Consider the following 26,091-nt stretch of genomic DNA (forward strand, 5'->3'; position numbering starts at 1 on the left):
CCTTACAGGAAATGCGATGGACCGGGAATGTTGTGACGAACAATACTGTAGCTGCCATGACATGAGGCATGAATTTAACTGTGGATTTGTGGTTAGTCGGAGACTGAAAACGCATAAAAGCCAAATTTTTCAACAAGGACGAGCAGATCAAGGATATTTTCTACGGGCGCCTAGATAGAAAACACGACCGCGCCCCCGCCCAGGATATTAAAGTCATTCTGGAGATTTTAATGCGAAGATACGGAAGGAAGATATCTTTGGTCCAAAAGTCGGAAAATATGGCCTCCACGAGATAACATCCGATAATGGGTTGGGCTAATAGATTTTGCTGCAGCAAAAAACATGGTAGTTAGCAGCACCAAATTTCAACATAAAAAAATTACAAAGTCACTTGCTTGTCCCCAGATGAAGAAATCAGGAACCAAATTGATCACTTTGTTATAAATGGAAGGTATTCACCCAGCGTGCTAAATGTACGATCGATCCGTGAAGCGAATATAGATTCGTATCTTTACCTTGTTGTAGCAAAGGTTCGCACCCGTTTGAGTGGGAGAAAAGTACGATCTGACACTGCACGGAATCTGGAAATTGAAAAGCTGCAAACGCAACAGATGACAACGGGATACTCCAACTGCACTGCTTGCCCCGATGATATAACGGCGCAGTAGCTATCCATTGCCCACTCCGTTGAAAATGGCGCGAAATCCGTACTTGGGTACAAGAAGCCACCCTTAAGAAACCCATGGGACAACCGAGACTCTTCGATATGATACTGAAGCTAAGAATGCGGCATACAGAGCAACCCTGTAATCAGTAGCAAACGTGCCAAATTAAGGGGAAGTATCGCAGACAGAGAGATGGGAAACGTATATTCCGCAGAAAGAAAAAGAAAATGAAAAGACGTAAGTGTGTACAAGAGTTAGAATGAAGTCAGGAAATTTTACCAAAGAATCAATCATCAAACCGATGGCTTTGGTGCAGGTACATACTCCTGCAGAGAAGGAAATCTGGTAACTGATTCATAGAGTGTGCTGAGGATATGGAAAGAACATTTTACCCAGCTGCTAGTGTCCGACAATGGCGGCTAAGAGTTTGGTATTCCTGCAAAATTAATAAGACTGCAGGACGACACTTGCTGATACACGTTCCTCAGTAAGTATAGGAAAGAATCTTTCCGAACCGTTCAATGTCAAACGATCTTTCCGACAAGGAGAGAGCTTATAGTGTGATTTCTCTAATATCTTGCAATCTTCTCGAACATGATATTAGAGAGATCATACGATAAGCTCTCTCCTTGTCGGAAAGATCGTTTGGCATTGAACGGTTGGTACTTGTGAAAGCAGGCAAGGTAGTGCTTGGAGTGTTTGAGAGAAAGATTCTTCGTTAAATTTATGGGCCAGTTTGCATCCATGGAGAATCGTACGAGTCGTATGAACCACAAACAGTACGAGCTGTATGACGACGTTAGCATGTTAAACGTTTCAAAATATAACGGTTGCGCTGGCTAGTTCATGTTGTCAGAATGAATGAAGAAGCTCCAGCGATAGAGTCTTTTGAAGGCGATCACTGTGGTACACGACGACCAATAGTGCGAGGAAAAGATCAAGTGGTAGAAGACATCTCGAAACATGGTGTCAGAGATTTAAGTAGAGCAGAAGATCGAAATTTTGCACATTGCTTTCTTCAACGACTGCCACAATATGTACGGGTTTTCGTTGGAATCGGTTCATATTTAAATATAGTTTCCTTATATATAATCCTCCGATTTTAATAATTTTAATCATTTGGTGACTTATTAACCGATCCTCGCGAAATTTGGTCTGAAGGGTTTCTTATTTATATCAGAGTTTTGGTTATATTCATAGGAATCGTTTCAGATTTAGTTATAGCTCCAATATTATGTATCTCCTGATTTTAACTTTCAGAGCCTTGCAAACGCAAAGCGATTTCCTCTATGACTCCCCCAATATGTACGCATTTTGATCAAAAATCTTCATTTCAAATTTAAAATTCAACGCTTAGACCTTCAAACTTTATGTAGTGTAGAATATCAAAAGGTCGGCTTTGCCCATCCTTAATTGTTTAGAATTTAAAGAGTGGTTAGTAGACTAAAAAAACTGGGGAAACCCTTTAAATTGTTCTATTATATTCTTTTGATGATTTGCCAATATATCTGATTATGAAATTTCAAATGTTGCTTGTCTTTTTATTAATATTTATAGATTTTAATTTGAATTTGAAATTTCTACGAAATCTTCTTACTAGATGAGCTCATTCGGCGTTTCTGTATTTGGGAGTTACAAAATAAGATTTCATATGTAATCTGTATGCACCTCGACATATACGGAAAAGCCTCTTAGTGTGGGGGAGAAGCGGCAAAATGATTTCAAGATCAAAACCATATTTGCAACAACACAGAGTTGACACATTGCAAAATGTTGTGCGAGTAGTGAGTGGTGCTTTTGCGTTATGGTTCTAAGCTGGCTTATTAAGTCTTCTATCGGGCACATCAAGATGTTTGTGTGAATGTAAATATTGTTAATAATAATGTCTCCGTGTTGTCTTTTTCTGTTTTCATTTTTTTTTTTTCCTCAAGAAAAATGATGACTCACTTTTTCGTGAATAAGACAGACAGGCCAACAGACATTCGCAGCTACTTACCCACAAAAATAATACAAAAAGTTTTTTTTTAAGTAGGTATGGCATCTATATACATACATATATAATACATATGCGTTTGTATACATGTATGATTGTACGTACGTTTTTACCAGAAGCCATATAAATATGCATAAACTCCCTTTTTATTTCACATCTCAGCCGACATCACAAAAAAGACCGAACAAATAAAGAAATCAACTTTATAAAAGCAGTATTTGTATGTCTACACTGTGCTAAAAACAAATACGGCTACTTACCTACAAACGGATGTATTATCCACTACAAAATCAAGATGCTAAACCGGTAGAAAGCTTTGTTGTAACAGGACTAATCGTAATTTGGCTCAAAGAATCAAAAAATTTATATATTCCCCAAACGATAAATCGGCATGTTGATAATATTGCACGTCCTGATTTTAAATTTTAGTTCGTTTAATGGAAACAAATAAAGAATTTTGTATATCGCTTCCATACAATTTTCCGACTTCACTTCTTCAGCCCTAAAGAGCCTTTATTATACCCACCATCGAAGGATGGAGGTATATTCGTTTTGTCATTCCGTTTGCAACACACCGAAATATTCATTTCCGACCCTATAAAGTATATATTTTCTTGATCAGCGCCAAAATCTGAGACGATCTAGCCATGTCCGTCCGTCTGTTTGTTGAAATCACGCTACAGTCTTTAAAAATAGAGATATTGAGCTAAAATTTTGCACAGATTCATTTTTTGTCCATAAGCAGGTTAAGTTCGAAGATGGGCTGCATCGGACTATATCTTGATGTAGGCCCCATATTGACCGATCCGCCGATTTAGGGTCTTAGGCCCATAAAAGACACATTTATTATCCGATTGTGCTGAAATTTCGGACAGTGAGTTGTGTTAGGCCACTCGGCGTCATTTTTCAATTTGGCCCAGATCAGTCCAGATTTGGATATAGCTGCCATATAGACCGATCTCTCGATTTAAGATCTTGAGCCCATAAAAGGCGCATTTATTATCCGATTTTGTTGAAATTTGAGTTGTGTTAGGCCCTTCGACATCCTCCTTCAATTTGGAGCAGATCGGTAACGATTTGGATATAGCTGCCATATAGACTGATCCGCCGATTTAGGGTCTTAGGCTCATAAAAGCCACATTTATTATCCGATTATGCTGTAATTTGGGACAGTGAGTTGTCTTACGCCCTGCGACATCCTTATTCAATTTGGCTCAGATCGGTCCAGATTTGGATAGCTGAAATATAGACCGATATCTCGATTTAAGGTCTTGCGCCCATAAAGGCGCATTTATTTTCCGATTTTGACAAAATTTGGAAAAGTGAGTTACATTAGGCCCTTCGACATCCTTCTTCAATTTCGCCCAGATCGGCGAATATAGCTACCATATAAACCGATCTCTCGATTTAAGGTGTTGGTCCCATAAAAAGCGCATTTATTGCCCGATTTCGAAATTTTGGACAGCGAGTTGTGTTAGGCCCTTCGACATACTTCTTTAATTTGGCTCAGATCGGTTCAGATTTGGATATAGCTAACATATAGAACGATCTCTCGATTTAAGATTTTGGGTCATAAAAGACGTATTTATTGTCCGTTTTCGCCGAAATTTGAGACAGTGAGTTATGTTAGGCTCTTCGTGTCGTGGCCCCATAAAAGGTGCATTTATAATCCGATTTCAATGAAATTATGTTAGGAGTTTCGACATCCGTGTCGTATATAATTCAGATCGGTTTATTTTTAGATATAGCTACTTAAAAGACCAATATTTTTCTATACACAGGTGAATAATGGCTTGTACTTATAAGTATTTGGTCGAAACATATTTCAATACAGCTGCTATGGGGCATAAGGATGCATTTTTCACCGGATTTTGACGAAAGGTGGTTTACATATATACCCGAGGTGGTGGGTATCCAAATTTTGGCCCGGCCGAATTTGCTAAACAGTTTTCGTCGGCTGAAAATTGGAAAGCAGACATTACTGCTGTTTCAGCAACCATAGGGCTGCTGTTTTAGCAAACATTTTCGACTGCTATGTCAATCAACAACATCTGCTGTTTTAAATACAAAAATCTGCTAAAATATTAAAGACATATTATTACTGAAGTGAAATAAAAATTTTGCCTTTGGTTTATTTTATTCTATTTCGTATGTTTGCCTATTAGGCCGGTGTTTGGATATCCTTAAGGTACGTTTATATTAGCCAAATAGTTGGCCCAACTTGTTTTATCATTTTTGCCCAAAATATGTCAAATTCGTACATTCGTTATTTTGTATTCACGTTGGACACAACAAATAAAGTAAGGTTAACTTGTTGGATCAAAAGAGAAACACTAATGGAATGTTCATGGTTCCTTAATGGAATGTTCATGGGCAAATTTGCAATAGCAAACATTAACTGTGTTTGACCGAAAAATGCATGTGAGTGGCGTTGATTTTGCTTTTTTGCCTATTGGATGTCGAGTCTATGATTTTGGGTGCGAGTCAAAGAAATATTCATACCCTGAAAAAAATGTTTACTAATTTTAAAGATTCGAGCCAAAGATTAGCAAACTAAGTTTAAAGATGATAAATTTTCCAAATTTATATTATATTGCCATCTGGAAGATCATGTTACACGGATGGATGGGGTCTACAGTGAGAAGCCAGGAATTGAGATCTATTTTAGACTGTCTGACCATAATACGGTCCTGCAGGCGGAGATCCAGGCGATCACGGAATGCACGTGTGGTATTACCGCTAGGATGTTGAGTGTGATCATCTTTACGGACAGTAAACTGACCAGGACGGTAAAGTCACGAACAGTCTTGGAGTGTAAGAAGGAGATTAACGCCTACTCTGAGAATGGCACGATCCCCATCGTTTGGGTGCCGGGCCATGGCGGAGTAAGGGGGAATGAAAAAGCAGACGATTTGGCAGTGAAGGCCAGAGGACTGCCGTCAACAAACTTGGTTAACCCGAAGGCTTTCGGGTTGAAGCAGTCCCTTTCAGAGCGTGGGCTACGAACGCGAAACCTTCGGCAAGACGACGATAATCCTATGGAGAGATCCGGGTAGTGAGATCCCGAGGGAGTGGTATGGAAAAAAATTAAGGATTTTGTAAGCTGCACGGAATTCATGACTTGAATTTTCTATTTCGAGGTTACTTTTTAGTATTAAGAACGCACAACAAGCCGATTACTGGCATAAGCGTATGTCAATAGTGGCATGGGGCGGAATAATATCCACAGTCTCTTTCCAACCTAACCTGATAAATCCTTAAGTTTGCATCTTGTTATTAAAGGCAAACATTTGAAATGGAGGTCAAAATATAGTTGAAAGTTATAAAACTGACTTTGGGACAAGACAACAGTGTACCGTAATTAAAGACGCTGAATTCCCAACGGTAACCATGTTTAGGAGTATCTACAAAATTACAAAAGTGACAATTTGGCATCACCGATCACTTCTAAAACAACACAGCACCATCATCACTATAATTTGATTGAATGTTTCTGCTCTTTTGTATCATTTCAGATGTTTTTTCTCTCTCACAACCCTTTTATCTGTAACAACGCCTTTGACGAAATGGTTGCAGGCAAACGATGTTACACGACGAGTCATTGAAGCGAACAAATATCCAATCGTGCAAATGCGTGTCATGACTTTAAGTCATATAACTCATGAGAGTGTACTGAGTGCTGTTGCTGAGTTAATACAAACTAAAACTCAAAAAAAATGACGCCGCTTGCAGTTTTCTACTATGTATCGCCCGATTTACACTTATAGGCCCCATGGAAGCTACAATTTTCTGTCGATCTTAACGAACTTTGACCACTGTGCATCATTTCGCTTCTCTTGTAGAGAAGTAGAGAAAACCACAACTAAAATATTTTTGAGTTAAAGCAGTTTTCGAAAATAAAATCTTAGCTGTATTACATATTGGGTGATATGTAGTTTTATAGTTAACATATTGAAATTCTATAAAAACCACTTCAATTTACGTTAGAAAAAAAATAATTTTCAATTTTTTTTATACTGGGAAAAAATTGGAGTACAATTTGAGTGGTCAGCTTATTAAGTACTAGAAAGTAGACAGATTAATAAAAAAGTATGTATCATTAAGTAATAAGTAGCTCTTTAACTACTGCTGTAATATTTTTCATTAGAACTTACTTTGTACCCACCACCATAGGATGAAAGGTACACTCATCTAGTCATTCTGTGTTTAACACCTCCAAATAGATAGTGGTCGATCCAGTAGAGCTAGCCGCTTAAAATTTTGCACAAATACTTCTTATCATTGGGGATTGCAAATGGGCCATATCGGTTCATATTTGGAAATACCTCCCATATAAAGTAATCCTTCGACTTGACTTCTTCAGCCCCTATGAGCAGCAATTATTATGGGATTTGGCTAAAATTTTGCAATTTTTTCATGACTTCCAACAACCTGACATTGCTCCCATAAAACCGATCTCCCGATTTGACATGGGAACTGGGAAAGTGATTCTATTATAGAGTGCCATCTGACTTTGTTCTTGTGTACGTACATAATAAGGCGCAGACTTATTTGGGACGTATTCAGTATGGGTATTAGAGATCATAAGTCTACTTCATATAGCAATTTTTTCTGAGCCGACTTCCAGGACCTCAAGAAGTTTAATGCGTAGGTTGGTTTTATATGCAAGAAAGCTATGCAAATATTTTGGCAGCGTTTGTCATTCGCACGCCAAATTTCATCCAAATCAAACAAAAATTGAAATCTAGGAACCCAAAAAAAACAAAACGAAGTATTGGTTTTTTATTCGAGTTATGTCTTTTTACGTATCTAAATCTTATTTGGTGTTGGTTGGTTGGAGAACAAAGGTTTACTTCGTTTACCAAATTGTAGATCACACCCCGCTTGTGTCGTGATGGGTATAATATGTAATTAATAGAGTGCATACTAAGGTGCATGTAAATTACTTGTCAGTCTGATCATCTTAGTGTTAAATATTATGCCCTCGCTAAAGTAAGCTCATTCAATGCTCACGATTTGTAAATTTTGGTCACCTAACGTATGAGTGATATCACAAGAATAAAACTACTCATCGGGACGTATGAGTGACGCTTAATACGAATATTATGCACGATCCAATTAAAGTAATTGGCAAACTAAACCAAAACCCGAAGGAAAGATCAAGTGGGAAAAGACATCTCGAAACTTGTTGTCAGAGATTTCAGAAGAAGCGCTGTTTAACTTCGTCCCAGTGAGGGAGAAATTAAAAAATATATAAAAGATAAACAAATTTTATTGGAATTTTTATTAGTGTATCAGACAGACGTGGGCGAAGCAGATGAACAAAGATGTTAATGTGGTGACAAATAACCCGAAAAGGCAATCAGATGACAATTCGTGTTGTTGTCATCAGTTGTGATCGAGAGTAGTCCACTTAAATCCTGTAGTTGAAGAGCAGTTGATGTCGCTTCAAATGGCGCAGAAGATCGTAGCGCTTGCAACCTATTCAATTAAAGTAAAATAAGTAAAAAGTATTGGCAAACTAATAAATTATTAGATTTTCCAGAAACGACCCTAAGCAAAATTCGAAAGACAATTTTAATAAGTTTATCATATTTATTAAATTCAAAGTGTTCGTTTACTTATTTGTTGCCTAAAGACTGCCATACGGTTGAGCCAATTTTGATGGAATGAGCAGAGAATTTAGTTGGGGCCTCCGATAAAAAAGTGTAATCAAATTATTTGAATATTTGGTACTTCAGTTATTTCATATTTTAAGAGTAGAAAGAAGGTCCCCCTTATCCCAATTTTTAAATACAGCAGATCTCCGTTTGAACATATTATTTTTTTAACTCTTATTAGTAAATTAATCATTCCTTTAAATATCACACATACACAGAAAAATATCACGAACTCTTTTCAATTAAAAATGTAATTGAGATTGACGAATCTGACATTAATAAAGTGTCTGGGGACTCAGCATTCAAAAAGCCCGACAGGGCAATGTTGGATATGCATGAAAGTTCGCCAGGGTTCACTGATAGAAAAAACATGATGTGAAGTTACGAATGAATGGCGACAATATCGTCAACAGGCGTGGTGAAAGGGTTAGGTTGAAAAGAGGGTGTGGATATTAATCCGCCCCATGCCACTATGGGCATACATCTAAGCCAGTAATCGGCTTGCACCTAAGCCAGTAATTGGCGTGATTAAAAAAATATATTTGAAAATATAACATATAATATAACATTTCGTGTACGATCTATTTAAATGTGTGTTGCTTCAATTTTGAACACGTCGTGGTCGATTTTGACAACGACGTGATGGATTTTCTCTAGGTGTAGAGTACGAATATCCAAATTTGGTCCGAATTAGCGGCCCCAATATGGGAATCAAATAAAAGTTTTTTGACAGAAAACTAGGAATCTGAAACTAAATACGGCGGACGAAGAAATAAATTAATGTGGGATTGCGAGTCCTGAAAGTTTCGATTAGCTTCAAAATATTAAAAACAAAATTATTTTCAAAAGGTTTGTGCCAACAAGCCGTGCGTGAGTAAAATATTTTTCTCGTGGGCATGAGTGAGTAAAAATTCACTCTTGTTCACATCTCTCTACACTATCTTCTATTCTTGTATCTTGATCTTTGATCTAGCAGTTAGAACTTTTCTTCCCCTATCATTTCATCGTTCAAACTAGGATATCATTATGGGCTAAAAACTTGTCACCGAATGCACTCGGAACTAGAATTGCTAACGAAATGCCCACAGTCCCAAGTTTTATGCTAAATCGAAATTTCGCCATCTATTGTTTGGCGAATGCGGTGGAGTTTTGCAATAAAATTTAATTTTGTAAACATATAATTGTTTGGCAAATTCGATTGCTCATTTATATTTTTTTAATAGGCTTTAAAGGTAAAAAAACATTTATTACCATTAATTGTTTTGTATACTGTATTAGTGCCAATAGTGATTCTAACTACAATATTTATGTTCAACAGCAACCTTTAAAGTTATCTTATTTAAATGTTCTCTACTGTAGATCAGTCCATGCATTCATACACACATTTGTACAACTCACTACCTTCGTCAGATTAAAAAAAAAAAAACTTGATCAAACAAGTCATCAAATGTTGTGTTTTATATAATGAGTGTTCAGATGATTTGAATGTAGATCAATACAAAAAATACTTAATTTCGTTAACCTAAAATCAACAATAAACCATTATAATCTACCACCATCTGTCCAGCTATCTAGCCATTGTTAATGATGTTGTTCTTGTTGTTTTGTTTTTGTACTCGCATTAGTTCCCAGCTTGCCGTATCTGATTTGTTTGATTAGCCCCGCCGATAGCAACATGACAAGCAACGGATCGAAAGATGAATGGTTAGATCTGGCTTTTATGAAGACTAGCCAATCAAAGATTCTTCCACTTGTGTAACTTACCTTTTTATCCTTATCAAAGGAGGATGTCATTGAAGCTGATGTCGTTGTGGACGATGTTGCTGGCAACGATGAAGATGTCGCTGCTGTTGTCGCTGTGGTGCGATCAAACATTTTGCCATCGACAACATTGCGATGTTTGTTTTTAGATTTGAACCGACCTGAACGCGATATTGTGAAATTCCGCCACTGATGACTGTACTCGCAGCGTTTCTCCTCTTCGTTAAGGATGCTGTCCAGATAGTTTATGGGTTCATGAGCGGTCATTGTGTTCATGCTCATAATCAGCCGTCGTGCCAAGTGAAAAGTTTTGTTTATCTACGTGAGAGCAAAATTTTCGCTAATCAGATGAGCCTCTGTGTCACTCGTTCGCAAAGAGTATTTTATTTAGTATCCGTTTACTTTCTGCAAAAAACAAGACACCTTTCTTTTTTTCAGTTTATTCTATGCATCAGCTTGTTGGCTGACTGGCCACTGTAATTAGTTTTCGTCGAATGCACTTACTTTTCACTTGCCGGATATTGGCATTTGAGGCACATTAGATGATTGTCATTTATTTGTCACTTTTCACACACCACTCCACAACTTCACTTTGGCACTAATGCCACTTTACGATTTTGCAGTTCGTACTTTTCGTTGGTATTCTCCTATGTAGCAGACACAAATTATACATATAATAGATTTTTCATTAATATGTTTTTTTTGCATTCTTAGTTTAATTAAAAATTTATTTGTTTCGTTTCGTTTTGTATCATTTAATTATGGTTCACTCTTGCTGTTGGTGTTTTTGTTATTGTTTCTATATGTGATTTCAGCTGATCGATCGGCATATACCATTATGATATGTTATTATGGTGGTGTTGATATTAAGACTATTTTGATAATTTCGTTGTTGTTGTTGCTGCTGTTGCTGTTATCAAAGATACCTATTGACACTAATAAAAGTTTTGTTGTTCTTCTTCGATGATTTTATTACGAGGACTTTGATTCGTTTTTCCCAACCATTGGTTAGCAATTGCCATTAAGCACTAATGTTTTCGTTGCCGAATTTGTAATAAAGAACTTGGTTGGTTGGTTGGTAGCGTCTGTCGGTCGTCTCCTCCTCAGGCAGTCGTCGGGTCGATCGTGTTCGCAAACTTTAGAGGAGTCTAAAGTTCATTTCATGCAATTTTTGTTGTTTTTGTTGTTGTTTCTGTTGGTGGTGGTGTTACTGTTGCTCTTGCTATTGTTTCGTGGCCGTCCGTCTGTGTACGTCTTCTTTGTTTTGTTTGGAAGAAAAGTTTTTTCCAGACAATGCCCCACAGCCGCCACAAAGCCCAGAGAACACGGTAACAAACAACAATAAACTCTATGTTTTTGTTATTCACCGTCTTCTTCAGTCTGTTTAAGCCAACCAACAAGTTTAGAGTTTAGTTCATTTCAGTTCAATCAGCCAAGCAGCCAAACTCACTCGCACTCACTCCTCGGCGGTAGTGGTGTGGTGGTGGTTTATCTTCTTAGGTTGTTGTTTGTAGTACGAGTACGATGACTGACTGTGCTTTTGTGTCTTGATCACGCTGGATTGGCGGCATATGTTCGTTTGTATATTTTGTGCAGTGTTTTTCGTCCGGGGGTTTTGAGAGAGCGCAAAAAGACGACAACGACGACGGTGTTGTTTGTAAGTAACCGTATCCGTTCGAACCAAAAGCACTTTTATGAATGACATCGACCGACGACGAAGACCACAATAACTGATTTCTGTTGAGTGCACTCTAAATGCGAACGTTTTGATTGTATTGTTACCTCGATTTTTGTTTTTGTATGCCTTCAATACCCTACACAATAGAAGTAGTTATAAGCTTGTCCTACAATTTGCAACGTTAATGGAATAGAACCAACAAACACACATTTCAATTAAAACGCACACAAACTGAATTCATTTATTAATTATAATCACTATTGAAATAAAAATTATTTTTATTTCCACCATCACAGAGGGGTAAAATATACTAGTTTTTTAACTCCGCTTGCAAAATGTAGAAACATGTACATTTCCGTTCCCTACATAGAAAAAAATTATAAAATTGTTTCAATCAAAAAATTAATTGGCACAATTCACTTTTTAATTGACACTGCTTCAATAACGAAAATGATATATCAATCACAATTTTTGAAAAAAATTTCAGTTAAAAAAATTGCATACTTAGTTAAAAAATTATTGAGAATTTTTGAAATTTCCAATTAATTATTTAATTGATCCAATTAAAAGAAATGATTGAAATTTCAAAAATTTTCAGTTAAAAAATACTTAGTTAAAAAATTTTTGAGAATTTTTGAAATTTCTAATTAATTTTTTAATTAATCCAATTAAAAAAAATTAATGAAATTTTCAATTATTTTTATAATTGATTATTAATTATAATTAAAAATAATTAAAAAAATTATTGAAATTTAAAAAATTATTCAATTAATTTTTTAATTTGATCAATTAAAAATTTAATTGAAAATATGCAAATGTTATATTAAAATTTTTGTGAAAAGCGTGCTGTATAGGGTGCACTCTCAGTATTTATCAAAATTTCGAGTGGCTAGACTTTTTCAAAAACTGACAGTCATAGGCGTGCTGTTGAGTCTAAAAAAGTTTACAAATCAATTTAATAATGATTGAAAAAATGTACTGCCTAAACCACTAACATTTTTTTCTTTTTGTCATTTGATGCATTCGCAAATTCAATGCAAACAGCTGTTTTCCCTTTATAAAATCAACTGTTTTCAATGAATTGGCGAACGAATAGAGTGTAAAAAAGAAAAAAAGTTGGTGGTTAAGGCCGTTATTGTTTAATTGAGAAAGATAAAATTTTCAATAACATTTATTTATACAATTTTTTAAGATTCAATTAAAAAAATGATTGAATCAATTAGATTTTAATTGAAATTTGCAAACATTTCAATCACAATCGTAATTGAAAAAAAGTTCAGATTCAATTAAAAAAAATTAATTTAATTTAAATTAATTTAAACAAAAATTTCGATTGCAGGTTCAGTTAAAAAAAGATTGAATCAATTAATTTTTTAATTGAAAATTTTCTAAATTTCAATCACGATCGTAATTGAAAAATGCGGATTCAATTAATTTTTTATTGAGTTTTATTATCAAAATACGTGCTCTGTTAAAAAAGTCCGTCGCACGTTTCTGTGGAGTCACGGTCAACATTTGCATGAAATAATCTTCTACAATTAGCGCCAACATAAAGTGTACAAAATACATTCTTTTACAGGCTTGTTTTTGGACAAATACCTCGAACTTACTTTCATCATTCAATAAACGTTGGAAAGTTAAAAATTTTCGTATTCCGTATAACTAGTAAATATATAGATGAAATAATTTTTTTTAATCAAATACTTTTCTACGCTCACTGTATTCTCCACCATGCCCACCACCCCTCCACAACAAATCGCGCATCAATTATTCTACGGTGTTTTCATCTCTGGCCGTCTAAACAGACTGCACGGTCTGATTTATTTTAAATTTTAAGCAATATTCGAAAAAAACATTTCTGGCCAAATATTTACCTTTGAGGACTAATGGGACATATATGTCCCATGTTTTTTCTCATAGAAGAAGCAACACTTTTACCATTTTGGCGATAATTCTAATTCTTTGTCCTATAAGGATTAAGAGAAATCAAAAATATCATGAATAGAAGTTTCCATCATTATTTAAATATTCTGTTTATTAAGATTATGTTCAAAATTTACCAAAATCGATTTGAGCGATCCATTTGACCAAATCCTATAAATTGTCAATCCATCGGACCAAATTTGGTAGAAAAAGTCCAAAATGGCAACACTGCTCAAGCTCTACAGTTTTTGTGTCGACTCACAAAGGTATACACACACTGATTGTGTGTATACTGAAAAAAATTGATGCCGTACACTGATAGAAAAAATAAATTGCAAATTCATGCACCAATGGTATCATTATCATACATTCAAATGTGACCATATGGTTCATTCGGGAATTTTAACTGAACTATGCCTGGTTCCCTTTTCCGCCTATGACACTTAACGTCTGGGTTCGATGCCTAGCAAAAATCAGAAAAAATTTTCAGCAAAGGTTGTCCCCTCCAAATGCTGACTGTTAGTAGTTAATTTTTTTGCTTTTACAGTAGTAGTTCTGCTGTTAAAACTAAATATTTGCAAGTTCAGAACGTCAGTCGGACGGCTGAAAAGTTGTTGTTTGCTGAAAATTACAATCCCTGGAAGGAGAGTAAACTAATAGTTTTGGAAAGAAAATGATTAAAACTCATGACCGGCAGTAACAGGCAACCATAAACAATAGCATAATATTCCACAGATTGCGCGAGGTCTGCGAACAAAACACATTAAAAAGATGCTGTTGTTCTTCAATGAAAAATGGCAGTAAAAAGAGGGTTTCAAATAAAAACTACAACATCCAACAGCAGGGTACAAAACATTGTTGTTGGATTTGCACACAAATTATGTGATGCTGTAGGTAGCTAAAAATTGAATAAATTTTGCCACAGTCAGATTTAAGGAAGTTTCATGAATGAGATATTTACCAAAACGCAAACGGCGGTATGTATGTGTCCCATTGGATGATGCACTTCATGCAGCATAGTCCAATAAAATAATAAATCTGAGCATAGTTAGATGCAAGAAGTTTCAATGATGAACAGATGTTGAACAGTAGGCAAATGTCAAGTTGCCCATGAACAATCCATTAAGGAACAGAGGCAATTAACATTCCATATTCATTTTTTATGTGATATAGAACAAGTGGCATCGACAGTTGTGAGTACCTTACAAGAACAATAAAACTGTCGAGCAATTTTAGCCACCTTTCGAAATGTATAACAATGGATGCGATGTCACACACACTAGGAAACTTTTGAACAGGTATATTCTTTTCAGTGATATTCCACAAATGAAAATCATCTCTATAAACATAATTGCTCATGATCTTTAGCTCGACTCCTTTTTCAAAAAATGCCAAAAGTAATCAAAACAAATGACCGACCGAAAAGGGCAACATAAAATAAGACAAAAAGCAAAAATTTGTTTATCAGTTCAACAGTAATACGTTTTTAATATTTCAGCAGATTTTTGTTAGTTGAAATAAGGCGAAAATGTTTGCTAAAACAGCAGCCCTATGTTTGCAAAAACAGCCACTAATGTCTGCTCTACCATTTTCAGCAGAAAAAACTGTTATTTTAGTTATTTATATAATGGCTTAATTCGTTTGGACAAACGAGCGGCAAAAAGTGATGAAGAATATGTACACTTTATTGAGTCGTTATTTGATATTTTGAGGGGAGAATAAAATAAACATTTTCACAGAATACCGACTTCCCAAACTTCACAACAATTATCAAATGGTAAAAAGGGCAACAATGAGTCGGCCATAACTCCAAACTTTACCGCCATTTCCATTACTCGTTTTTCATTAGTTTTATTTACGAACTCGTACGACTGACTGTCTGTCTGCCCGGTTACCTTCCTATCTGTATGGGGTTTGAGTATCTGTATGTTTGCGCTTTTTGTTTGCTGTTTGTTTTTATTATTTGTTGCCTGTTTAGCTGTGTATGATGATTTTATTTTATATTTTATTATTTTTTTCGGTGAGACTTTTCTTTTTATTTCACCAATACGAGGCGGCAGCTAGGCAACAAAGAGGTAATCAACCAACCGATTGCCCGACTAACTGACAGACTAACAGTAACAGCAGCAACGAACCGAACGAGCGAAGATCATTTCATGGGAGTTCGCGTGTGTTCGAGCGTTTGGCTGTGTTGGTGGCGCGATGGGCCTGAGTGTTGTTCTTGACTGTTGAAAACTCTTCTTCTTCTTGTTATTTTCTTATTGTTTTCATAAAGATCGAACAACTAACGTTAACAAAAATTCCGCGATGGTTTTGAGAGACCAGAGCTTTATTATGGAAGGAGTTTGCCGGAAATTATATGAATTCGGGAGATAATGCTCTATTGTAACAATTGGCGGGCACTAAATCGCAAATGAAAGAAGTATTTAACAGTTGTTGAAAGTCATAACAGAGCATTATGTTCCAAGAATTGCGGCTTCCAGGGGCTCAATAAGTCAAATCGGGCGATTGGTTTATATGGGAGCTATATCCAAATCAGAACCGATGTGGCCTATTTGCAATCCCCAATGACCTACATCAATACAAAATATCTATGCAAAATTTCAAGCGGCTAGCTCTTTGTGTTCGACCGCTATCGTGATTTCGACAGACGGACCGATATGGCTAGATTGACTCAGAATGTCGCGACGATCAAGAATATATATACTTAATGGGGTCCTAGATCAATATTTCGATGTGTTACAAATAAAATGACTAGGTTAGTATACCCCCACTCTATGGTGGTGGGTATAAAACAAACGTGCTAAGTTCGGCCATGCCGAATCTTATGTACCATCTACCATGCATCGCATTTGTCACGTTTTTGCCCGGTATCTCTTTTTAGACCAATAAAGAATAATGGACAAGAATTGTTATGCTATTGGAGCTATATCAATATATGGTCCGATTCCAACCATACTTGGTTTAAATGTTGGAGACCATCGTATATATTCTTGATCTTCTCGATATTCTGAGTCGATCTAGCCATGTCCCTCTGTCGAAATCACGATAGCGGTCGAACGCGAAGAGCTAGCCGCTTGAAATTTTGCACAGATACATAATATTGATGTAGGCCATTGGGGATTGGAAAGTGGCCATATCGGTTCAGATTTGGATATAGCTCCTATATAAACCGATCTCCCGATTTGAATTCTTAAACCCCTGGAAGCCGCAATTTTTGTCCGATTTGGATGAAATTTTGCACATACTGTTCTGTTAGACTTACAGCAACTGTACAAAGTACGATCCAAATCAATCAAGAACCTGAAATAGCTCCCAAGTAAACCGGTCTCTCGATCATCCTTAATCGGTTTCTAAAGCTTTAAGTTTTGCTGGTTTGACAGAAGTTTGGTATGTAGAATAAAATAATGCCATTCAACTAAATTTATTTTGTATAATTTTTAGCAGAATCCATGGTGGTGGGTTCCCAAGATTCCGCCCGGCCGAACTAAGCACGCTTTTAGTTGAATTTATTAATGGGTATCATTTTTTGATACCATCTGAACTTTAAGATAAAGTTATGTATTTTTTTTATATGGTCACCTTTTTTTAAAAATCAAACACATCACGATCGCATTTGGTACAACATCAATATCAAGAAAGCACACAAATCACGAGAAGGTACAACAACGACAACAATTTGCCCAAAATGCAAGAGAGTTGGCTTGAAGTATTGTATGTTTGTGCAAATGTGCTTTTATATTAGCCAGAAAGGTTCAAACAAACCCTAACGACGCCAACTCACTCGTTTTCACGAAAAATCTACCTACAAAACACACAATCGATGATGTACTGGCATATAATAACACCAACAAAAAAGCGTTTCCAAACTAGGGAAGCGTTTCCAAACTAGGGAAGCATTAGATCGTAGTGACACTGATTCGAATGTTAAAAACCGGAAATGGTACCCTTTTTTGTAACGGTACTCGAAATCTAAGCAAAAAAAATCCCATGACTCACAGGCGTGAGTATGATTTGGTGTATTTGTATCTACAATATATATGTTAAGCATTGAGAGTAAAAGTGTCCTAAACGATAAAAAAAGAATTAACCAAGAAATTTATAAACTGAACTATAAAACCAGACATCAAATAAGAAAAATTTACCAAAAATGGTAGAAAATAGTAGTTTTATAGTAGTAGTATAGTAAATTATCAACTTGAAATTTACCTTCTTCTATCTTTTCACTCTAAATAAGTTCTAGAACAAAAAAACATCAAACAAAATTGTGTTAATATGATACAGGTTTCAATATTGAAATTTGTACTTACGCTGCTACGAAAATAAACTACTCAACTAAACTCATAGAAAAAAGATTACTGAAAATAGCAAACGCTGTCTGCTAAATATTAGAAGTTTATTTTGCTGATATCACAGCAGTAGTTCTGCAATTTCAGAGTAGCGGGCTTACTGCAGAAAAGTCTGTTGTTTGCTGAAAATGACTGCTACTTAATTATGAAGGGGATGTTAGAAGAGACAAGTAAAAACGCGTTAAGTTCGACCGGGCTGAACTTTGGATACCCACCACCTCGGGTATATATTTAAACCACTTTTCGTCAAAATCCGGTGAAAAATGCATACCTTATGCCCCATAGCAGCCAATACTAATAGGTACAAGTCATTGTTCAATTGTGTATAACAAAATATTGGTCTTTTTAGTAGCTATATCTAAAAATAAATGGTCAAAGAGCCTGTCCCAAATTTCGGCGACATCGGACAATGAATGCGCCTTTTATAGGCCCAAAACCTTAAATCGAGTGATCGGTCTCTATCGCAGCTATATTCAAATCAGGACCGATCTGGGCCAAATTAAAGAAGGATGTCGAAGGCTCTAACACAACTCACTGTCCCAAATTTCGGCGACATCGGACAATAAATTCGTTTTTTATGGGGCCAAAACCTTAAATATAGAAATCGGTCTATATGGCAGCTAGATTCAAATCTGGACCGATCTGGACCAAATTGAAAACGGACATCGAAGGCCATAACACAACTCACTGTCCCAAAATTTGGCTACATCGGAAAATAAATGCGCTTTTTATGGTCCAAAACTTTAAATCGAGAGATCGGTCTATATGGTAGCTATATCCAAATCTGGACCGATCTGTGCCATATTGCAAAAGTATATCGAGGGGCATAACTTAACTCTCTGTCTCGAATTTCGACGACATCGGACAATAAATGCGCCTTTTATGGGCCCAATACTTTAAATCGAGAGATCGGTCTATAAGGCAGCTATATCCAAATCTGAACCGATCTGGGCCAAATTGAAGAAGGGTGTCAAAGGGCCTAACACAACTCACTGTCTCAAATTTCAACAAAATCGGATAATAAATGTGGCTTTTATGAGCCTAAGACCCTAAAACGGCGGATCGGTCTATATGGCAGCTATATCCAAATCTGGACCGATCTGAGCCAAATTGAAGAAGGGTGTCGAAGGGCCTAACACAACACATTGTCCTAAATTTTGGCAAAATCGGATAATAAATGCGCTTTTTATGGGCGTAAGACCTTAAATCGAGAGATCGGTCTATATGGAAGCTATATCCAAATCTAAACCGATCTGAGCCAAATTGAAGAAGGGTGTCGAAGGACCTAACATAAATCACTTTGCCAAATTTCAGCGAAATCCGATAATAAATGTGGCTTTTATGGACCTAAGACCCTACATCGGTAGATCGGTCTATATGGTAGCTATATCCAAATCTGAGCCGATCTAGGCCAAATTAAAGAAGGATGTTGAAGGGCCTAACACAACTCACTGTTCCAAATTTCATTAAAAATCGGATAACAAATGTGGCCTTTACGGGACAAAGACCCCAAATCGGCGAATCGGTCTATATGGGGGCTATATGAAGATATAGTCCGATATAGCCCATCTTCGAACTTAAACTGCTTATGGACAAAAAAAGACTCTGTGCAAAATTTCAGCTCAATATCTCTATTTTTAAAGACTGTAGCGTGATTTCAACAGACAGACGGACGGACATGGCTAGATCGTCTTAGATTTTTACGCTGATCAAGAATATATATACTTTATAGGGTCGGAAATGGATCTTTCGATGTGTTGAAAACGAAATGACAAAATGAATATACCCCCATCCTTGGGTGGGGGGTATAAAATAGCAAACATTTTTGGTGTTTTGAATAATAAATTCCCAAACAATATAAAAAGATATTTAGGGGTAAATCTTGACTGAAACTCTAAAACCCTACTTTTAACCAAAAAAACTCTATACTGGGTATCGCTCTTTTGAAAAGTTTTCACCTAGGGCCATATCAACCTATGGGACATACCGTTCTCCTATTGACTTGGCCTAAAAATTTCGTTATAGTTTAGCTATTGCTGAGCCATTTTGAAGAGGCGATATTAAAATTACGTCAAATATTATTATCAAAATTTATCACCAATACAGGTGAAGGGATTTATATTTACACTCAACCAAATTTTATCATTCAAATAGCGAAAGTTTGTTAAGACAGCAGTTTTGTATACTGAAAATGTGAAGGCAAATTTATGACTATTATTTTAAGTACACTCATAGAAACAAGACTGCTGATAGTAGCAAACACTGTCTGCTGACGGTTAGTAGTCAATTTTACATTACAGCCGTAGTTCTGCTGTCCGCGGCCCTACACTCAAAAAAAAGTGAACCCCAAACGAATGAAAATTGAACTAAATGGGAGTAAAATTTACCAAATTTTTTCTGCTGAAAATGGGTATACAGACATTACTACTGTTTTAGTAAACATAGGGCTGCTGTATTAGCAAACATTTCGGTTAGCTAAATCGGCCAGAAAAAAATGCAGTTTTAAAAAAACTGCTGAAAAAATGTTATGCCAATTTTTATGTTCGCCTGTTACTAGTTTTGGTTACTTTAGGCATTTTTTTGGATTTTAATTTGTGGAATATTGCAGTAAAGAAGCTAACTGATCTGAGAAGCTATACATTTCGAAATGTGGCTGAGCTCAGATCGGTTTATATGGCAGCTTTATCAGGATATGGACCGATTAGCGCCCTACTTAGCATAGTTATTGGAAGTCATAACAAAACAACTCATGCAAAATTTCAGCCAAATCGGATGAGAATAGGCTCTATTGGCTCAAGAAGTCAAGACCCAAGATCGGTTTATATGGCAGGTATATCAAAACATGGACCGATTTGGCCCATTTACAATCCCAACCGACCTACAATAATAAAAAGTATTTGTGCAAAATTTCCAGCGGCTAGCTTTTTTCCTTCGAAAGTTAGCGTGATTTCGACAGACAGACGGACGGACATGGCTAGACTTAAAATGACATCACGATCAAGAATATATATACTTTATGGGGTCTCAGACGCACCCTTCGAGGTGTTACAAACAGAATGACGAAATTAGTACACCCCCATCCTATGGTGGAGGGTATAAAAAAGATTATCGAAAGTATACAATGGTGATTATAAACATCCACAGAGACACACATTTACATTTGTATTTTATTTTTATACCCACCACCGAAGGATGGGGGTATATTCATTTTGTCATTCTGTTTGCAACACATCGAAATATCCATTTCCAACCCTATAAAGTATATATATTCTTGATCAGCGATATTGAGCTGAAACTTTGCACATGTTCTTTTTTAGTCCATAAGCAGGTTAAGTTCGAAGATGGGCTATATCCGACTATATCTTGAGATAGCCCCCATATAGACCGATCCGCCGATTTAGGGTCTTAGGCCCATAAAAGCCACATTTATTATCCGATCTTGGACAGTGGATTTCGGACAGTGAGTTGTGTAGGGCCCTTCGACATCCTTCCTTAATATGGCCCAAATCGGTAACGATTTGGATATAGCTGCTGTATAGACCGATCCTCCGTTTTAGAGTCTTAGGTCCATAAAGCCACATTTATTATCGGATTTTGCTGAAATTTTGGACAGTGAGTTGTGTAGGCCCTTCGACATCCTTCTTCAACTTGGCTCACATTGGTCCAGATTTGGGTATAGTTGCCATATAGACCGATCTCTCGATTTAAGGTTTTGGGACCATAAAAGGTGCATTAATTGTCCGATTTCGCCGAAATTTGGGACAGTAAATTGTGTTAGGCCCTTCGACATCCATCTTAAATTTGGCTCACTTCTGTCCAGATTTGGATATAGCTGCCACGGAGGCCACCGTAGCGCAGAGGTTAGCATGTCCGCCTATGACGTTGAACGCATGATTTCGAATCCTGGCGAGACCATCAGAAAAAAAATTTCAACCATGGTTTTTCCCTCATAATGCTGGCAATATTTGTGAGGTACTATGCCATGCAAAACTTCTCTCCAAAGAGGTGTCGCACTGCGGCACGCCGTTCGGACTCGGCTATAAAAAGGAGGACCCTTATCGTTGAGCTTAAATTTGAATCGGACTGCACTCATTGCTATGTGAGAAGTTTGCTCCTGTTCCTTAGTGGAATGTTCATGGGCAAAATTTGCATTTGCATAGACCAATCTTTCGATTTAAGGCTTTTGGCTCATAAAAGACGCATTTATTGTCCGATGTCGCCGAAATTTGGGACATTGAGTTAAATTAAGCCCCTCGACATACTTCTGCAATATGGCATAGATCGGTCCTGTTTTGGATATAGCTGCCATATAGACCGATATTTCGATTTAAAGTCTTGGCCCCATAAAAGGCGCATTTATAATCCGATTTCACTGAAATTCGAAACAATTTGTTAGGCTTTTCGATATCCGTGTCGTATATGGTTCAGATCGGTTTATTTTAAGATATAGCTACTAAAAAGATCAATATTTTGTTATACACAATTGAACAATGACTTGTACATATTAGTATTTAGTCCAAATCGAAATATATTTCGATATAGCTTCTATGTGGCATAAACTATGCATTTTTTACCGGATTTTGACGAAAGGTTGTTTAAATATATATTGAAGAGGTGGTGGGTATCCAAAGTTAGGCCCGGCAGAACTTAACGCCTTTTAACTTGTTTCTTTTAACATCCTCTTCATAATTTAGTAGCAGTCATTTTCAGCAAACAACAGACTTTTCAGCAGTTAGCCTGCAGCTCCGAAATTGCAGAACTACTGCCACAACAGCAGCAAAATTAACTACTAAAATTCAACGGACAGTGTTTGCTATTTTCTGCAATTTTTTTCTATAAGTGTACACATAGGATTACGAGTTCACTTATGCAAAATCGGTGCTGCAAGTGATAGCGTGAAATAATGAGATCTTGGAGCATTTCCTCTGTTATTGTCCGGCTTTCGCGGCTAACAGACACCCGCACTTAGATAAAAACACATAGCAGACATTTTTCGAGGTTACTTTTTAGTATTAGAGCGCAAAACAAGCCGATTATTGGCTTAGATGTATGTCCATAGTAATATGAACGAATTAATATCCGCACCCTCTTTTCAACCAAAACTAACCTAACCTAACCTAAAGCCTTTTAAAAAATTAGTGTTAATATTAAAATACATTTTGGTCACTTCGTGTTTTTCGGCCAGCATAATCGATCAAATTTTTCCACAATGCCCAAATTTCAATTAAGATCATTATGTGATTTGCATAAAATTTGTCACATAATATTTATATATGTCTCCCAATATTTTCACCATGAATTGAACAGCAAGCATTTCAGCAGACAGCCTACTAGCAAAAATTCTGCTATGACAATAGAACTGGTGCAGATAAAGCGGGTTAATTAACTACTAACTTTCAGCTGACGGTGATTGCTATGATCAGCAGACTTGTTTCTTTAAATGTGCAATTTTTTATACAAAATAGAAAATTTTCTCCGTGTAGAAAAATAAATTTGCAAAAAAAAATTTCTGCTGAAATTTAGTTTTCATTAACTAAGGTTTGAAGAAGAGGAAATGTGTCTACGGAAGGGAACGAACCTTGAAGCTGAACCAACGACGCTGTTACAGTCCTACACCGAAAAAATTTTAAAAATTCGAGCCAATTTGCCATCTTTTTAAGGAAACATTGCCTTTGGAGAAATATATCTTCCTTCACATTAAGTATTTATTTTTTTTATTTTTTATTTAAACTTTGCGTCTCGTTATTTAAGACAAAAATCTAAAATGAAGGTTTACGAATAGGAGCGTCTTAAATGTTAATTTTTTATGCCCTCCACCATAGGATGGGGGTATAATAATTTCGACATTCTGTTTGTAACTCGAAATATACGTCTAAAACCCCTTTATGTATATATATTCTTGATCGTCATGACATTTTAAGTCGAACCAGCCATGTCCGTCCGTCTGTCTATCGAAAGCACGCCATCTTTCGAAGGAGTAAAGCTAGCCGCTTGAAATTTTGCAGAAATACTTCCTATTAGTGTAGGTCGGTTGGGATTGCAAAATTGACTATATTGGTCCACGTTTTGATATAGCTGCCATATAAACCGATCTTGGATCTTGACTTCTTGAGCCGCTAGAGGGTACAATTCTTATCCGAATTGGCTGAAATTTTGCATGAGGACCATAACCTGACATAGCTACCATATAAACCGATCTGGGGTCTTGACTTCTTGAGCCTCTACAGGGAGCAATTCCTATCCGATTTGGCTGAAATATTGCATTACGTATTTTGTTATGACTTCCAAAGTCTGTATAAAGAATGGTTCAAATCGGTCCATAACCTGATATTGCTGCCATATAAACCGATCTTGGGTCTTGACTACTTGAGCCTCTAGAGGACACCATTATTATCCGAAGTGGCTGAAATTTTGCATGAGGTGTTTTGTTATGACTTTCAACAACTGTGCTAAGAATAGTTCAAATCGGTCCATAACCTGATATAGCTGGGGTCTTGACTTCTTGATCCTCTACAGGGAGCAATTCCTATCCAATTTGGCTGAAATATTGCAAGACGTATTTTGTTATGACTTCCAACATCTGTATAAAGAATGGTTCAAATCGGTCCATAATCTGATATAGCTTCCATATAAACCAATCTGGGGTCTTGACTTCTTGAGCCACTAGAGGGCGCAATTATTATCCGATTTAGCCGAAATTTTGTACAACGGCTTCTCTCATGACCTTTAACATACGTGTCGAAAATGGCATGAATCGGTTTATAGCCTAATGAAGCTCCCCTATAAACCGATCTCCCTATTTTACTTCTTCAGCCCCTAAAGTGCGCAATTTTTACAAGATTTAGCTGAAATTTTACACAGTTCAATTGTGGTCCGAAATGAACAATAACTTGATATTGTTCCAATAACATACCAATTCTTTTCTTTTATCCTTTGTTTGCCTAAAAAGAGATACCGTGGCAAGAGCTCGACTAATGCGATCCATGGTGGAGGGTATATAAGATTCGGACCGGCCGAACTTAGAACGCTTTTATTTGTTTTAGGTTAAGATGCTAAGTTTAGAAAAAGAAATTTTCTAAAACGAATAACTGAACAGTCATCTATGAAGTAAAATAAGAATCAATCAGCGATCAAAATTTGAAATGTCCGACAGTAAATAGGAAATTAAATTTAAAAAAAAAGCATCTTTGTTTTAAGCTTTGGCTCGTTTTCATTGCCAAAATCCTACTAAGAAGGAAAAAATCATAAATTTTGGGCCAACTCTTTTTCAGTGTAGCGATAAAAAATTGTATCTCTTCAATGGTATGAGCATCATATCCGAGCTCAATTTCCGGGAACACCAGGTCGTCCACTCGTACTGGTTTCTGACGGAATGGCCAGCTGGCCGGATCATGCTCTACTAAGAAATTTTTTTCTTTTCACCCTTAGAAGAAATGGGGACAGAATTTCGATTATTAGACTTTATATTGAATAGATCATAATGTTAAAGGAGCATTGAAAGTTATTTCCATATTTCGCTCAATTAACCATATAAAGCGTGTGCAAAGCGGATTTTATGAAATTTTTATCAACATTTTTACCTATGTGGCCCAGACACTGATTATTTCAAAGTTGTTGTGGTCAACATTCAGTGCTCTCTCGAACTACATGCAAAAGCAAATTTGCCCATGAACAAACCTCTCACATATCAATGAGTGCAGTCCGATTCAAGATTAAGCTCATTGATAAGGGGCCTCCTTTTTATAGCCGAGTCCGAGCGGCGTGTCGCAGAGCGACACCTTATTGTTTTTTACATGGCTGCCATACCAAATTATAGTGCCCCACAAGTGTCGCTAGCATTAGGAGGGAATAACCACAGCTGAAAATTTTTTCTGATGTTCTCGCCAGGATTCGAACCCAGGCGTTCAGCGTCATAGCCAGACATGACGCTTTGCGGAACACTGGCCTCCTCTCGAACTATACGACGAGAAATTTTTTAGTAAAATCAAAAAAACTAATGCTGGCTACATTTTTGAAGTATCCTGCCATGTAAAATCTTCTCTATCAAGTGGTGTAGCTATAG

At 36.5% G+C, this 26,091-nt stretch overlaps 1 protein-coding gene across 2 annotated transcripts in view; it reads right to left on the reverse strand.

The window, feature by feature from the left end:
- Nucleotides 1-11,701, reverse strand: part of LOC106087186 (uncharacterized) — a 49,316-nt gene extending 37,615 nt beyond the window's left edge. Inside the window, exons 1-2 of one of the 2 annotated variants that reach the window (XM_013252146.2) lie at nt 10,584-11,701; nt 10,083-10,484 (exon numbers count right to left, since the gene is read on the reverse strand). In XM_013252146.2, the coding sequence (XP_013107600.1) occupies nt 10,083-10,361 (279 nt within the window). In that variant the 5' untranslated portion in view covers nt 10,362-10,484; nt 10,584-11,701. Of the gene's footprint in view, nt 1-10,082 lie in introns of both variants that reach the window. The other variant, XM_059363928.1, reaches the window with a different exon arrangement.
- Nucleotides 11,702-26,091: the final 14,390 nt, after the last annotated feature.

This window comes from Stomoxys calcitrans, chromosome 2, assembly GCF_963082655.1.
Source record: "Stomoxys calcitrans chromosome 2, idStoCalc2.1, whole genome shotgun sequence".
Taxonomy (NCBI): domain Eukaryota; kingdom Metazoa; phylum Arthropoda; class Insecta; order Diptera; family Muscidae; genus Stomoxys; species Stomoxys calcitrans.